The 16,739-nt window shown below is 42.5% G+C and overlaps 1 protein-coding gene across 30 annotated transcripts in view; it reads right to left on the bottom strand.

Moving 5' to 3' along the window:
- Positions 1–16,739, bottom strand: part of DLG2 (discs large MAGUK scaffold protein 2) — a gene marked incomplete at its 3' end in the record, with an annotated part of 1,901,401 nt that overhangs the window by 62,626 nt on the left and 1,822,036 nt on the right. For all 30 annotated transcript variants that reach the window (XM_084767719.1, XM_084767691.1, XM_084767717.1 and 27 more), the window contains 2 exons: positions 8,442–8,618; positions 261–336 (listed from right to left, as the gene is read on the bottom strand). In XM_084767719.1, coding sequence (XP_084623845.1) covers positions 261–336; positions 8,442–8,618 — 253 coding nt within the window. The remainder of the gene's footprint in view (positions 1–260; positions 337–8,441; positions 8,619–16,739) is intronic.

Genomic DNA, 16,739 nt, shown 5'->3' with positions numbered 1-16,739 from the left:
AAAACACCTAAACTTTGTTGTATCATCTTCATTATAGCCAAAACATCACTTTTTAAATCACTAGCTTTGTCCCCAGTAATTAATATATTTATATTAAACCCACTTTATTAGAAATGGCATTACTTTTAGCAATACATTTCTAATAGTGCTCTTTTATCTAGTGGCACTATTATTTATTTGCTATTGTAAGCCCGAGTATTAATTATCACTAAATCTATAGCAGCTGAGAGAATGTAATGTTTCCATCAGTTTGTACCTACCCCTTTTGAATCAATCACGCCAGGTTTTGCATTGAACTTCACTGTCTTCAATCGGGCACGCTCTTTCCTTTCCACCCTAAAGAAATCAAAAACAGTCAATTAAATGACAAGGCATTTATGATTAAGTTCCTTATTAAGTAAAGAGCACTTCCTTTTGTCATCCTTATGACTCAAATAAAACATGGCCTAAAATGGTATACTTCCTTTGGTAAGGACAAAAAATCTTGGTAAATTTGTCTAAACTTCTAAAATGTCCCTAGAAAAATTTGCCTTACATGAACTGAGAGTCCTAGTATTTGGAAGTAACATACATAATAATTATTGAATTGCTTAATGAATCAACCAGAGATTATTTCAGGTAGCAACAGTGGAAACAAACAAACCCTCCCCGTTCCCTCGTACTCTTGTATTAACCATCATTTACACAGTTGGTAACCAATATGTTACATGTAATATTGAATGTCCCTTCAAGGAGTCAAATGTCCTTCAGTTATCCCTGCAGCATCATTATCTTACCTTCCTCTAAAGGAACATTTGTTGTGTTATTGACCAAGGATATAGGAACAAAGGAAAGAAACAATCGAAAGCATGATGGTAACAGGCATTGACTATGATAATACTCCTAGCAAGAACAGAAAGCCAGACGCACACTCCTAACAGAGTCCTGGGGGGAGATGAGAGGGTGGAGAGCATTTCTGTGGTTCTCTGAAGGAGATGTCAGTTAATCTGAAAATAGAAGGATGAGAAAGAGCTTGTTGGTAAGCTAACGCTTGCATTCAGTCCAGTTCCTAACAAGTTAGGTGTCTGAAGGACTGTGCCATGGGGTCCATACAGGATGAGGTGAGGCTGGTGAAGGTGTAGGGTTCCCCGCGGTGTTGGGTCAGGTATGGTGGAGCATGCCTGAACCCTATCACTTAGAAGGTAGAGGCAACAAGACAATGAATTCAATATCAGCATCAGATATATGAGTTCAAGGCTAGGCTGACCTATATCTTAAAAAAAATAGGGCTGGGAGATAGATCTGTTGATAAAGTGCTCATGTTAGGAGCACAAAGAGCTGAGTTTGAAGCCATAAAAAGCCAGGCATGGGGTGGGGGTGGGGCATGAATTTATAATCCTAGAAGAGACAGAGACAAGTGAATTCCTAGGGAAGGCTATCTAGTTAGTTTAGCCTGCTTCCAGGCCAGTGAGAGTCCCTGTCTTAAAAGTGTGTGTGTGTGTGTGTGTGTGTGTGTGTGTGTGTGTGTGTGTGTGTGTGTGTGATGAGAAATGACGCCTGCAGATTTGTGTACACATGCAACTATATGCACATTTGCATCCACATCAACATGAATGAACACAGAGCCTCCCCTCCCTGGCCATTGAGGCACTCAAGGCATAACAAAGCATAAGTGCGTATATGAATGTGTGTGCATGTGGCTGTACTCATGTGTATGCCAGTCTTGTAGAAGCTGGAAGAGGCATTGGGTTCCCTGGAGTTGGAGTTACAGGCATTGGTGAGCTTCGGGATATGGGTACTGGGACCTGAACCCTGATCCTCTGAAAAAAGCAGAGCACTCTTCACCATTGAGTTATATCTCTCTTGTGGGGAGCCACACCAAATTCTGCCATGTTAGAAATCCTGTGCTTAGGCTGAAGGCTGTGACCTTCGAGTTGCTGACCTTTGCCAGAGGTCTTGTGTTCTAGGCTATCCTTGAACTATTTACCTTTGAAAGAAGCAGGGAAGTCCCAACTGGGAGCCACCCAGAGGATCAAGGAAGTTCTTACAGGGAGCTATTCAGGCTATTGAATTCTTGCCCTGGGGCTAGGGAGAGTGGGATTAGAACAGATCCTGTTGACCTTGCTACATAAAGTCTTACTCCTCGTCATTAAAGTGAGTCTTGATCAGAAATTTCCAGACTTGACTCATTATTTCTTGCATCTCTGTACTCCACTTTCAATCCCCACTCCCTCTTTCAAGTGAACCCTGGGTCAGTTGGTCCTGCGGACCTGGGACACATCACTCTCTAGCCCTTCGAAGAGTATCTTAAGAAAAGGATCCCGGTGAGAAACAATTTTGGAAAGAAAGGGAAAAGAGGAGCCCGGGGTCTGTCCAGAAGCTATTGCCATAACCTAGATGATATCAATAAAGGATAGGAAATGATAATCGAGAGAGGAGAAGAAGGGCTTAAAAATACCAGAAGATACAATTTGACCTTTTTCTATTTGAAGTTAGAGTTTAGAAAGAGGAATTAATCTAAATATTTCCTTGAGTTTTCCAAGTCTCTATAGCAAAGACATTGTTTTTGCTTCCTGCTACAACTCTGCATTTTATCTCTGTGTGAGTTACATCTTGAGTTCCTTCTTTAAGACATTTTACATTGAACATGAAGGTGCCTGGAACACAGAGTAGACTGGTACGGCAGGTCCTTGGTGGATGATCACGGTACAGAAAGAAATACTACTTGGCAGGCTGCGTAACATGATTTTGTTTAAACTTGGCTAGCTTTAATTCCATTTTTTTTTTCTTTCCGGGGAAAGAAAAGAGCAAGTGAGAGAAAAATAATCCGGAATCTATAGAAACTTAATGGTTTATTAAGTCTAAGCTATTCTTAGCTCTGTAATTAACAGCAAGCTACTTCCTAACCGAGAGCTCTTTTGTGTTTCCAACCGAAACACTGAATCTGGGTTTCTATAGTTACAGAATGAAGGTTCAGAATACATTAATTTTAGTGGCAGAGTAGAGTATTTGAGTGGAAAGAGCTGAACAAAAACCTTCATATCTAACATCATATATTAAAGCAATATATTTCATGGAGAAACACCTATGCTGGTGATCTCCCCTTGCATCCACTCAACACATAACAGCTGAGGGGAGACAAATACAGGCCTAAGAACAACTGCCAAAGCGGAAGCAGCTCATCTGGAAGAGGCCTGCTCAGAGCTCCATGGGCTAGTCCGGCTCCCCTCTGAGTTCAAGATTGAATGGTAAATCTTATTCACCTCTTTGGATTTTCCTAAAACTGTTGTTACAGTGTTTAGCTTTATTCTGACTTCTTTGCATTTATTTCCTCACCTGGTAAAAGGGAGCCAACACATGCTTACTTGGGTGCTTACCACCACTGTCCACCCTGCCAGGTGAGCCAGAGGCACTGACTTCTCTCTGAGGGCATGCCTCCAGTGGGGGCCTAAAATGGCTTGAATGTGGAATGTCCTCATATAGGCTCATGCACTGGAACACTTGTTGGAAGGTTATGAAATCTCTTGGAGATGGTGCCTTGATCCAGATGAAGGAGTGCATGGGCAGGGCTCAGTGCTCACAGTGCAGGTCTGGTCCTATCTTGGCTTCCTGAGTTTATCTAGGCAGTTCCCTCGCGTTTCCAAAGCCGTGGAGCCCCACTGTCATGTTTTCACGACTATAGTGGACTATAGTCCTTAAACTGTGAGCCAAGATCAACCTCTCCTCCTGTAAGTTGTGTGTGTCAGGCATTATGCTACAGAGATGGGAAAAATAAGTAATAAATGGCCAAAGCCTGAAGCACCGTGGGGCTGAGAAGAGGCTAAACCTTTACAGTTGCTCCCAGAGGTATCTGAAAGGTGCTTGTTCAAGTCCTGGCTTAGCCCCTTGCTGACTTCTGCCAGGATGCTTGAGTTATCTGAATTTCTTTCCTAAAACTGGAAAGTATCTTAACGTGGTGCTCTTAGTACAGTGGGAAGTCATTTAATCTTGCTCCCTGAAAGACTTGGGCCCATTAACTGGTGAGTTACTTTACTTCATGGATCTTCAGTTTCTCTTGGAGGCTTCTGTGAAGATTAAATTGAAATTGTGTATTTGAAAGCATCTTGCATGATGCATAGTGCTACTAGTTAATATTCCCCCCAAAACTTATATTGTAATTTAGTCAACATAGGCAGGCATTGTGTGGTCTTAATAAGAGAGCAGGTGGAACATTCAAGGAGCGAGTGTATTATGAATATTCTGCTCTCACAAATGTATCAATCCATTTATGAATGAAAAGACCAATAGATTAATAGGTTATTGTGAGAGTGGACTGTTTATAAAAGCCAATGGGGGTGGGACTTTAAGTGCTTCCCTTATCATGGGATGCCCTGCAAGGTCTTAGGATTTTTAGAGGTTCATAAGTAAAACCTTCAACAGATGTGGCTACTCAACCCTGTGCTGTCAGACCTCTGGAAAGATGAGTTAATAAGCCTGTATACTTTAGAACTAAGACTGTACTGAGTTATAGCGACAACAGAGACTATAGCATATGGTCATTGCTATAATGAGGAGGAATCCATCCTTCAGTTCGTTGCCCCTTTACTTTTCTTGGTATCTTTATAATGGAGTCCTCACTGCTTTAATCATGGAGTATCTGGCACTGTCTCATGCTGGCTTGTGAATGACGAGATCGAGGCAGCGTTCCTACAGCACACCTGGTATGCCTGGTACATAGACATCCCCTAAGCAATGCTAACAGAATTGATTTGTACCAACTCTTTATTACTGTATCTTTCTGAAGGAAGGCCACATGAGTTAAGATGGTATAGTTTGAACTCAAATCTCAGCTCTGCCACTAAATGCCTTAAGTGTATTTATGCATACATTTATTCCTTATCTAATAGGAGGAGAGACAGGTAGCATTCACACTGTCTTCCTTACAGTTAGTTGTTTTGGATGATTAGGCAGAACCATCAAAAGAGAGCCATTTTTGTAAAGGGAAAAGCCATACACAGCTGCTGTCCATGCCAACCAGCTCCACACTCCTACGTGAACTCTTGAAGCAGGTGAGAAAAAAGCTAAGGAGTTGAATCATCTACCAGTTAAATGCATTTCTTTAGATTTTAGAAAATATTTTAATTTCCTTTTTAATAGTGTGCATGTTGGGTACAGGGATATACGCACATGAGTCCATGTGTTTGGGGAGAACAGAGACATCACATCCTCCTGGAACTGGAGTAAACGGGAGGTTGGTTGTGAGTCATCCCTTGTGGATGCTGGGAACAGAAATGTTAAACTTGGGCCCTCTGCAAGAATTCTCAACTGCTGAGCTATCTCTCATTTGTATTTTTAATGGCATGGAAAATAACAGATGAGAGCTCTTTAAGAGGTAGGATTGTCTGTGATTTCTACTTTATTTTTGTAAAATAATGTTGCTTTTTTTTGAGACAGGGTTTCTCTGTGTAGCCTTGGCTTTCCTGAACCCACTTTGTAGACCAGGCTAGCCTCAAACTCACAGAGATCTGCCTGTCTCTGCCTCTCCAAGTGCTGGGATTATAGGCGTGTGCTGCTGCATCTGCTTCTAAGATTATTTTTATACAGAGAAAATACTAATTTTTAAAAAAAATTTAAGTAATTTATCCCCTCACTTGTATCTTCTTGTTCCCCTTCCCTCCCTCTTTCATCCTATTTCCCTCCCCTAGGTCTATGACAGAAGGAGCCCTGGTCCGCCACTATCAGGTCTCTTTCTGGTAGCCTGCTTATTCTTCCTCTGAGTGTAACCAGGTCTCCCCACCAAGAGGAACTGGTCAAATAAGGGTCACCAAAGTTCATGTCAGAGTCAGTGCCTGCTCTCCACACAATTGTAGAGAATGTGCTGTCCATTGGGTAGATCTGAATAGGGGATCTAGGTTTACTGCATGCATTGTCCTTGGTACAGTAATTTGAGTTGACCTGCCTGATCTGCTAGCCTTAATGGTCTTCTTTTAGGTTTCTAGGACCCTCTGGATCCTTCTATTTTTCCATTCTTCCTTACCTCTCTCACCTAGAGTCCATTAGGAAGTCCCAGTATCCATCTCAATATCCAGCTAAGGGAAGACCTTCATGGAACATCTCTGTTGGTCTAGTGTCCAATTATAAGTGAGTATATGCCATGTGTATCTTTCTGGGTCTGGGTTAATTCACTCAGGATGAGCATTTCCAGTTCCATCCATTTGCCCTCAAATTTCAGGATTTCCTTGTGTTTAATAGCTGAGTAGTATTCCATAGTGTAAATGTATCACAGGTTTTTTTTTAAAAATCCATTCTTCGACAGAGAGGTCCATTTTACACCCATCAGAATGGCTAAGATAAAAAAAACTCAAGTGACAGCACATGCTGGAGAGGATACAAAAAAGGGGAACACGCCTTCATTGTTGGTGGGAGTGCAAACTTGTACAACCATTTTGGAAAGCAATCTGGTACTTTCTCAGAAAACTGGGAATGGGGCTACCTTAAGACCCAACTATCCCCCTCCTTGGAATATACCCCAAAGGTGCTCTACCTCACAAGGACACATGCTCAACCATGTCCATAGCAGCCTCATTTGTAATAGCCGGAACCTGGAAAATACTAACTTTAAAATTCATAGAATGAAACATGTTTGACATAACTAAAATTCTAAGAAAATATTCATAATATAAACTTTGTGATAAAATTAATATAAACATATTTTACTTTGTATAAAATATAGCTGCAAGGTAGGCTACTTGTATTTCTGATGCAAAAGAATGCAAAAAAAATGTGAACACAGCAGAACTTGAACACTCTTTTTCAGGCTAGCTGTTTTATGACTGTCAAGATAGTTTCTTTATTAAAAAAAAAAAAGATAATAGCTCTTTTTCAAAATATGAAAAAGTCAACTCAAGGCTGATCACAGCAAATGGAAAATTGTTTCAGAGAAGGCTGTTCGTGGAGGTGAATTACGAGCACTTGAATGAACGGATGACTAGTGACATGTGACATGATGGTGAGAAGCACAGAAGCCCGGGCATGGAAAGCACCTCACTACTACTTGGCTCAACCCTCATGTCTAAGGTCTGAGTCCCTCTTATGTCTTCCTGGGTAAGAGCGTCTCTCGGCAATTTCAATGAGAAGAACGATTTCTTTAAAGTGAGCTGAAATCTATTTCTGACACAGACTTCATCCCTCCACTCTGTTTCTGTCCTTAGGGCCATCTGAAAATGAGGGCTCTTCCCAAGAACAGCTTCTCAAACAGCTTTGGCTAACCACATCTGCGCAACCCACGGCGTGCTGTCTTGACACGAAAAGGCGCAAACACACAGACAACGTAGTGTTAGGAATCGCGGTTTTAGTGCCACATGAACTCAGTTGATTTTTCAAAGAGTTGCGTACACACAACTGGGAGGGAGAAGCGGTGGCTACGTGAGGAACTGCACGCGGGAGGACAAGGAGTGGATTCTCCCCTCCGCTTCTCCTGGTTTCTCCTTCCTCTTCCTCCTCCCAGCGTCACATCTATTCCCGCTCCCCTCCCTTGTCTCACCCACAGAGTCCAGTTAGTGCAGCCCATGGCTGTGTAGGTATGGATGGGGCTATCCAATGGGGTATGGTCAACCTTCCAGGGATGACACCTCTGGTGAAAACTAACTCTCTCCCACCTTGTAGCCACCTCCAGTCAAAAGCTCCTCAGCTGGACTCTCGGGTCCCTTCCCTACCTATGCTGGAAGGCTGACCGACTTTTGATTTGATATAGTCAGTTTTATTCCTTAGACCATGACTTGTGCCAGAATGATTTCTCATGAGAAGGGAAGTTCCTGATGGTGGTGATTGGAGGCTTCTGGGACATAAGGGGGAGTTGGAATGTCTGAGGAATATTTCTGCCTTTCGAAAATGGAGTTGGGGAAGTGTTTGGAGAAGGGCTTGATATGCTTAAGAAATACATAGATCAAAAAAAAAAAAAAAAAAGAAATACATAGATCTAAAATCTGGGCAACTAAAGGGAATGTTGGGATGGAGAACAGGACTAACTAAAAGTAAAAGATACCCATCAACCCAGCAATAGGACAGCTCAGATCTCAAGCACCTGGGTAGTAAGTTGCCTTCTACATTTGGCCTTTCTATAAATTTTCAGTAAATGCTGAACCAAGGGTATCAGTGCACCAGTTCGTGAATGGACATACTGGCTCATAAGCACAGTCTTTTGCATTTAGCTGCTAGGAGCATCATCTAAGCAGCTCTTCCTTTTCCCCTTTATGCCTCATCACACTCACCAATTTTGGTAAAATCCTAAGATGCAGAGAATGAGAATTTTTTTTATTCCTGTCACCTGTCACCACTGACAATTTTCCTGTAGAATGCCTATCACACTTAAATAGTCATCTGTGTGCAGTGTCCCCATTCTCCCCTCCTTGAATTTCCAGCAGCTAACTCACTCTCTCCCTCCTCCCCCCACACATGCTCTGATACACAGAAGGCATCCTTACCTCCGCTTGCTGGGAATGACGCCCATCTCTTCACTGTCCCCATCCAGTATGACCCTTCTGGCTTGCCACCACTCATCATCGGAGGCGTTGATGACGTGGAGGATGTCTCCATATTTAAAACTAAGTCCTTGGCTAGGCAGCCCACTGTCCTTGCCCTTGTCATAGTCAAACATGGCTCTGAAAGAGAAGGACAAAAGAGGGTATGGTTAGGACCCTGACGGCACTGATTTAGAGCACATGCTTTTGAATTTCAGCTCTTGACCCGAGACTCCATCATCTCTTGCATGGCTTCCTGGATTGTGCTATACAGTTTTCTTTTCTTTTCTTTTTTCTTTCTTTTGTTTCTTTTGTGAGGAGGCAATATATTGAGGTTAGGTCCTTAAAATTAGACTCACTTTCATTACTTCTTGGATACTATCACACGTAACAAGATGATAATGAGAGACTAGACTCTGAGCTTATTACTCAATTCCTATTAGAATCAAATTTTACAAAGAAAAAAATAAACAGAAAAACATGACTTTCTTGAGTTCTTTGTGCTATAAGTAAATTCCTCTTCAAAATAATTATAGACTCTTTTGTTTATAATAGAGAAAAGTGATAAAAATGTAAAATTTCTACCCAGAGTGACTGACTCCCCAAACAAGGGAATATTGAGTTATCTCTCACCAATCCTGAGTGTTTTAAAAGGTTGTTGTAATGACCTGAGGAAATGCTTAAAATGTAAAAAACAGGGGGGGGGGGGAAATCTGTGTTTACATGTGTGCAGAGCAAAATCCTTTGAACAATACCACAGCTCTTTTCATTTCCGTAAAACCCAGGCTTGCCTCATCATCACGCTTATGGCTCTGAAGTGCAATTCTTTGTTGGCATGGAAGGGGTTTGGGGTGGGCCATTGCAAGAGCCCAGTGCACTCCATTTTCTAAGCCTGGTTCAGAATCAGAGTGGGAAGCAGCTCAAGTCATAGGATGTGATCATTTGTTTCGAGCACTATACGGTCTATTTTTGCTATATCCCCACACCTCAAAGCCCACTACCACACATAGTGTCTAAGGTTTCCCAGGGGAAGCAGGTTCTACCACTCCCCTATGGATTCCTTTTACTCAGCTCTGAGACTCTCTTTATATTGTAACCACCGTGCATGTAGAACAAGCTTGATTTGGAGTGTAGCATTTTCTAAAATCATTAGGGCCAACCCTGGCTCTTTCCCTTTTTCTCTCCCTCCCCACTTCTCTGTCAAAGAAATGTCACATCTGCTGCCATGGTAACCAAAAAGGGCTGAAGACAGCATTTAGCTCTCAAATATTATAGAAGTCAAATTACTTACAATACCGTCACTTCCAGTATCCCCAAGTGATGTAATTTGGAGAGAGTTTTTTTGGTCTGAGTGCCCAGAATAAATTATTGCTTCCTTGACCATCTGCATCTTCCCTATCAAAAACTCACACAAAGCCCCATCCCAGAATAGTAGGAGTGGGTGAGGACAGACACCACTCCTGCTGATGGTGATTTGTTGTGTGATAAGACAGAAATCAATTAACATTGCAGAGCCTAATGTGTTCAGTGAACAATTATCCTTCCCATAATGGAAACAACACGGGCAACATCTAGCACATGGTAGGTGTTATGCAGCGGAATGAAGCATAGCTGTGAGGAGCTCCTACCGAGGCAATGCCCTGTCTTTACTGGGACTTAATAGTCCCACAGCTGGTTACCGACGAGGCAAGCTACGGTACTTAGTCTCTCGTAGGCTTCAGTTGCTCCTAATATGATATACGATGGTGGGAGCTGCCTCCATTACTGAGATTGTGTAGAGCAATGTGCATAAAGCATGTACAAGAGTGCCTGGCTTACAGTGGCCAACTGTAAGTGTGAACTACTTTTCCCTCTAGAGTGGATTCCAACAACATTCTTGTCTATCGGTTGCACTTTGTGGAAAAGGAAGAAGGAAGTTAACATACTTGTCTGGAGACAACTGTCCTTAAAAAGGCCCTCAGCAAGGATGTCCTTTAGCTGATATTTAGGAACTTGGACTTTGTAAGGATCCCACAAGTACTGGGTCTACTCTGTACCAACACTATCACTTAGGCTGAAAATTGCTGTGCTCTGCTGCAGGCAGCTCCCTGCACAAACACTCTACTCTGGCACTCCAACCATACACTCAGCAGACAACACCTTGCACCTGTTGTCACGAGTAGACACCAGAGGAAATAGGCTTGGCCGCTGTGCCTCCTCAGAGAAAAGACTCTTGGAAGCTTGTGGTTCATTTTCTGCAGACTTTGTCCCTTGGTCCTTTCCCCTTACTGATTTTGTTTTGTAATGTTTTGCTATTAAAGCAAACAAACAAAAGCAACTAGTTTTGAGTTTAGCTATGCTGGACTTTATGAATCAAACTTCCAAGTGTCTTGGGAAACTGCAATTCACATTCTGTAGATAGCAACACATTTTCACGTGGACTATCATATCTGTGACTCCATCTATCCCTGTAAAGGTTCTATAAATAACACTATATCCCCTTTCCCAGAGAAGGGGACCGAGTGACTGGCTCCATGTACATAGCTTAGTGGAAGCAATGCAGGGCAGTTTGGGACCCCAGACCCAAGATCTAGCTTGGCGTCTTTACCCTGTCACTCATTCTGCCTGGGAGGAGGTGGAGGTTGAGGTGGTGACTATGTGTAAGGACAATAACAGGAGCAACAGCAACCACCACAACTTAGTCTGGAGGTTTGTACTAAAAATAAAAGTAAAAAGTAAAAAGTACAGTCTTCCCTTATACACAAGGAAGGAATCTTGCAAAATTGATGGGCTGGTCCCAGGTCGCATGTGTACATGGATTGGTGAATGAATATACAGTGACGCCCGCTTGACTTCAAAACTTCCTCTTGTGGCCTTTTCACCTTGCAGCTCACTCTCGCACTAGCAGGGCCAGTGACTTTAGATTTCCCCCTTCAAGACTGACTCCCTCATGGTTTATACATTTCTGAAGCTCCCTTACTAGTTAATTCTTATCCCAGGATTTCTCACTCTGAATGTAATGCTTGTTGGCTCAGTGCTAAGCCTCAAGTTTCAGGGATAGAGATAAGAGCGGGAAGCGCTCAAGGGGTAGTCAAGAAGACAGGGTTAGGCTGCCTGGGTTTGATGGGCCTTACGTCTATTTGAATTGTAAAATAATATCAATTGCCTTTAAGAGTTGGGGAAAGAAATAAATGAGAACAAACATGGAAAGCAGCACAACAATAATTTGACACCAGAGAGTGCTCACCAACATAACTCAGAGCCCTGTGGCCACCAGGGTATGTCTGGGTCACATCGATGCCATCTAGTATCTCGAGTGCCCATATCTGGCTTACCGACCCCATTTAACAACACATGTCTCTGGAAATGCTCCAGGTCACCACTGAAAACCCGCTTTCCTCACACTTCCGTATCTTCATATGCGATGTGCAGGGATTGTGCGGATTATTCCCAGCAGTTCTTACCAGGTCCAACACGTGCCTTACTGAGTGTGCCACCCATTCCTAAGAGTGTCCAAGGCGGGGCACTTTCTACGCTCTCTGTTTATCTTGGCCAATCTGCCCTGCTAGGATTATACTGAATTCTGGCTTGTCAGATTCCCAAACCCAGCAGCTGACACATTTCAGCTTCTGCCTCCTTTAGATATTAATGGATCCCCACATCTGGGAAAAATGCTACAGTGCCCCAGCACCTAATTTAAGATGTGATGAGCTGTTTTTAATTTGCTTTGCGTGCCAATTCATCACTACAGCTTTTATAAAATGCCATTAAGACTCACACTTGCCACCCTGGGGCCTTTTTAACAAGTCCATTAAGACAAGTGGAATTTGATACAAATAATGCAATGGCTTTTTCATCTCTCCTGCTCCTCCTGAACTGTGAAAGTGAAGTGCCTCTTTGCCAATGGGGAACGACTGGGAAAGAAAGAGCGAAGCTGCTGCTTGCTTATTCTTGTGGCTGTACATGGTAGCTGCAAAGTGTAAGGGCACCCAACTAAACAGTGCATATGACGTGTCCAACTCTATGTCAGGCATTTGCTCAAGGTTGGTGGCATGAGCTGGTCCCTATACGGCTTGAGTGTGGGAGAGCTGGCCCTGTTCTTCATCTACCATGATGTGATGTAGGTGAGGGAGAGATGTCCCACTGAGGTCATGAGATCAGGAGTCTTGGCCCTCACCAGCTGCAGCACTAGAAAGAGTGGGTCCTGCAACTTGCCTGGCCAGTAGAGCTGACCCTAGTGGCATGGGTTCAATAAGCTAGCTCTTGCATGAGAGCAGGATAGATGATCCTGCCCTCTTGCTGGCTGTGGCATCGGGTGAACTATCTGGAATAGGGGCGGAGAATTTGCCCTGGTGGTGTGAGTGCAAGATAGCTGGTGGGCTGGCCAACTCAGCTACCTCCTAGGCCCAGATCCAGGGCTTTGTGTTGGCCCACCCCAAAATCTACACCATGTTGGAACATGTGAAAGGTCCAGCCCTGGAGATCTAAAGTTGCAGGATCTCCAAGGTAACAACAGGATATCTGAGGAGTCTCTGTGAGGATCCAGAATAGATAGTGTGGCAGAAGCCAGAGGTCTTGAACCAGTCCAATGACTCACTAAAAATGAACATTTGCAAGTAAAGATGCATGGAAAAAGGGTGTACTGTGCGACACAGTGTGACACACTACAGATTCCAAGGCAAGATATTTTTCATTGTTTTATTTTCTTTTGGAGAGAGGTCACAAGGGCAAAGGTGACTATGAAGGGATAGGGAGATTAGTGGGATCAGGGTGCGTGATGTGAAATTAAAATAGAATCAATAAAAAGTTATGTTTTTAACCTTTTTCTAGTTTGGAAAAATATGTAGACTATATAATTAATAATTAGAAAGGAAAGTCCAACATTCACACTTGAGTGGAGATGCGTGCAGTATCAGAAGCTCCTTGTGGAGCTCCCTCATGAGCATATCCTTCCCATAATTCCATTGTTCAGAATTATGACTGTATTATCAGTGTTTCTACTTGTAAACAGTATAAGTTAGCTTTATGTGATTATTGAAATCTGTGTCCTTGTGTTTAAAATCCCAGAGCTACAGAAAAGTAGCTAGGCAAATCAGCGAACTTTTCCACACTCCTTAGCTAGATTCGCAATTTTAGTGTTTTCCTTGTGTCTTAATCGCTGCATATCTATATATGACATGTATGTACATGTACATATGTATGTATATATTTGCTGAAGTATTGAAATAAATATGAAACCCTGAAGAAAAAAGAAGGAGCCAATGAATCTTCACAAATTTTGCGCAGAATTCTGGGCTTGGGGCCTGTGGGGATGAGACTGCAGCACTGCAAAGTAGGAAGTGGGGGGGGGGGAGACCTTTACTGGGATAGGTTCCTACCATTATGTGGAAAAGGAATCAATGAAACCAGACAGTAGATTGTGGTAGAAACAAAAATGGCTCACTGGCCACCGAATGTCCTCGTATTAGTCTCTAGAACAGTGGTTTTCAGCCTATGGGTCACAACAACTTTGTGGGTCAAAGGACCACTTCACAAGGGATGAATATCACATATTTATATTACAATTCATAACAGTAGCAAAATTACAGTTATGAGGTAGCAACAAAAATAAATTTATGGTTGGAAGTCTCCACAATATAAGGAACTGTATTAAAAGGGCGGTAGCATTAGGAAGGCTGAGAACCACTGTTCTAGGACATTATGTCACATAAAGGACATACAGATGTGCCTATGACCTGGAGGGATAATATCCAGGACTCTTGGGTTATCTGAGTGGGCTCAGCGTGAGCACGGAGTCAGCAACACAGAACTGATAAAGACTGACGTGAGGATGGAAATGAGGACCTGAACACGGAAGAGGAGAATTTGTTACAGCAGTGATGTACAAATAATACAAGGGCTGAAAAGCAGCATCATTTGTAGATGCAGATTATAGGGCAGGGAGTAAGGGCAGGCTGCCTGTCTGATGGTCCTATCACTTATAACTGAGCCTTTGGAATAAAACAGCAGTTATTAAGCAACATTAGTAACCTTCCGATTGCCTAATATGGCCTGGTCATATGTGAAGTACTTTTGATTTATATACTATTATAGATACAGATGATTATTCCTATGTTTTATCTAGTTCTTATGAAACCTTATGAAATCACCATCTGTTTTACTTGGGAGGCCAAAGCAGAGAAACAGCAGACCCTTTTCTCCTCTAACATTGCAAAGCATCCTTGGTAGCTTTGGGGCAGTCTACATTAACAGCCTACACTGGAAATGACTTTCACCTCCTGTCCTGGATCAGAAACTATTGCAAGTCAGTGGCTCCCAATCCAGCCTGAGCAGAGCCTGTGCAAAAGCTTCTGTAAATGAAGGAGTGAATCAGCAGTACTCCCTTCTGTGCAGTGAACTTGTTTGGGCTGGAGAAGCTGTTGTTTCCATGACAACTCTGAGGCTCAAGAAACAGGGTGCTTCAACTCAATTTCCTTAGTCCTTTGAAATCCAGGGCTCTGCTGGATCAGAGGAGACCTGTCTTTCACCCTTCTAGGCAGGGAGAGAAAGAACCAAAACAACAGCATATGTCAGGTCTGCTCTCTGTCCAATCTTAGCCTGCTGGTCTCCATTTTAACATTAAGGTAAGTGGCTGTGGACAGGGCAAAGACGTGAGACTAAAGAGATACATTCAAGTCAGTCTACCTCTTTCTTAAAGGCTATCACTGAGGAAATTACTGAGATATTTGAGTCTCAATTTTATTTATGAAATGAAGTCAATTATTTCTGCACATCATATATTTGCAGAGATTCAACCAGATAACATACAAAACCTTCACGGCCAACAGTTCCTTTACCTTACCTCTTCCCAGTTGGAAGGAGTGAATAGCCTTTTCTTAACTACATCAAGGGTGATTGGAAATAATGCCTTCTTGATGTGATATTAAAAAGACATACATAGTAAACATTCTCAAAATGTTTTCCCTCTCGAGTGTGTGGGGAGGAAAGCTAGACCGAAACAGAGAGATCTGACCTTCAGTTGCTCTTGTTTTAAGAAATCAGAAAGTGCCATCTGTTTTTTCCCCATCTTAAAAATACTCATTTACTCACTTATGCATATAATGAAGAATGTTTTAAAAACAGAGGGCATCTTGGAAACAGAAATGAATTGAGTGGAGTGATAGGGACAGGACTGAACGTAGTCCCACCATGTAACTTTACTATCTTTCTTTGTGCTATAGCTTGCAGATATTGAAAAGGAGGAGGAGGAGGAGGAGAAAAAAAGAAGGAGGAGGGGGAGGAGGAGGAGAAGAAGAAGACAAGGAGAAGGAGGAGGAGGAGGACGACGACAATGAAACAACTCACTATCTTGATGTATTTGTCATGTTTTAAGCTTTTTTCCTGCAAGATGTTTTGAAGAAACAGGGTAGTTTTCCATGCAGCTAATGTTAATGTGCTGTTTGTGTTGCAGGATCAGTTAGCCTGGTGTCTGTCACTCCCTCCTTTGAGTTGGCTAGCTTTCAATCACCAGCGAACACATAGAAGAAAAACAATGTGAAGGAGTGAGGTTAGTTTTCTCTGAGAGTTTCTAAGATTTGCAAAGCGAGTCCAGAATAGTCAAGGCTACACAGAGAAACCCTGTCTAGGAAAAAAAAATATTTTAGTCTATGGTAATTTGGCTCCGTAACTGTGGACTTGTGTTAAGGCAGAACATCAATGCAGGGAGCACACAGTGGTCCGTCTCCTGGTGACCAGAAACAGAGACCAACTGAAGAAGTGGCCAGAGGTAATACGTACCATTTAAGGGCATAATCCTACTGACCTCCAGCCCCTGAAATATCCACCACTTAGCAATAATGCATTTCCATTATGACTCCATTGATGTATTTATCCATTAATGATATCAGGACTCTCATAGTACAAAAGTCACACATACCAGCACTACCATGTAGAGGACAGGACTTTTTTTTTTTTTAAATACATGAGCTTTTGGGATCTTTCAAACTACAATTTTTAAAATGATTTTTAATTTACTATAATTTATTCGGATTACATACCAAATGTTATCCCCTCACTTGTATCTTCCCTTTCCTACCCTCCCTCTCTCTTCCATCCTATTTCTCACCCCTATACATCTGACAGAAGGGGACCTCCTACCCTACCATATGACCACTGCCTATCAGGTCTCATCTGGATAGCATGCTTACCCTTCCTCTTTGTGTCTACCAGGCCTCCCCACCAAGGGGAAATAGTCAAATAGGGAACACCAGAGTTCATGTCAAAGGCAGTCCTTGCTCTCCCCAC

This window comes from Acomys minous, assembly GCF_964271855.1.
Source record: "Acomys minous genome assembly, chromosome: 2".
NCBI lineage: Eukaryota > Metazoa > Chordata > Mammalia > Rodentia > Muridae > Acomys > Acomys minous.
This window is presented reverse-complemented; position numbering and strand designations above follow the sequence as displayed.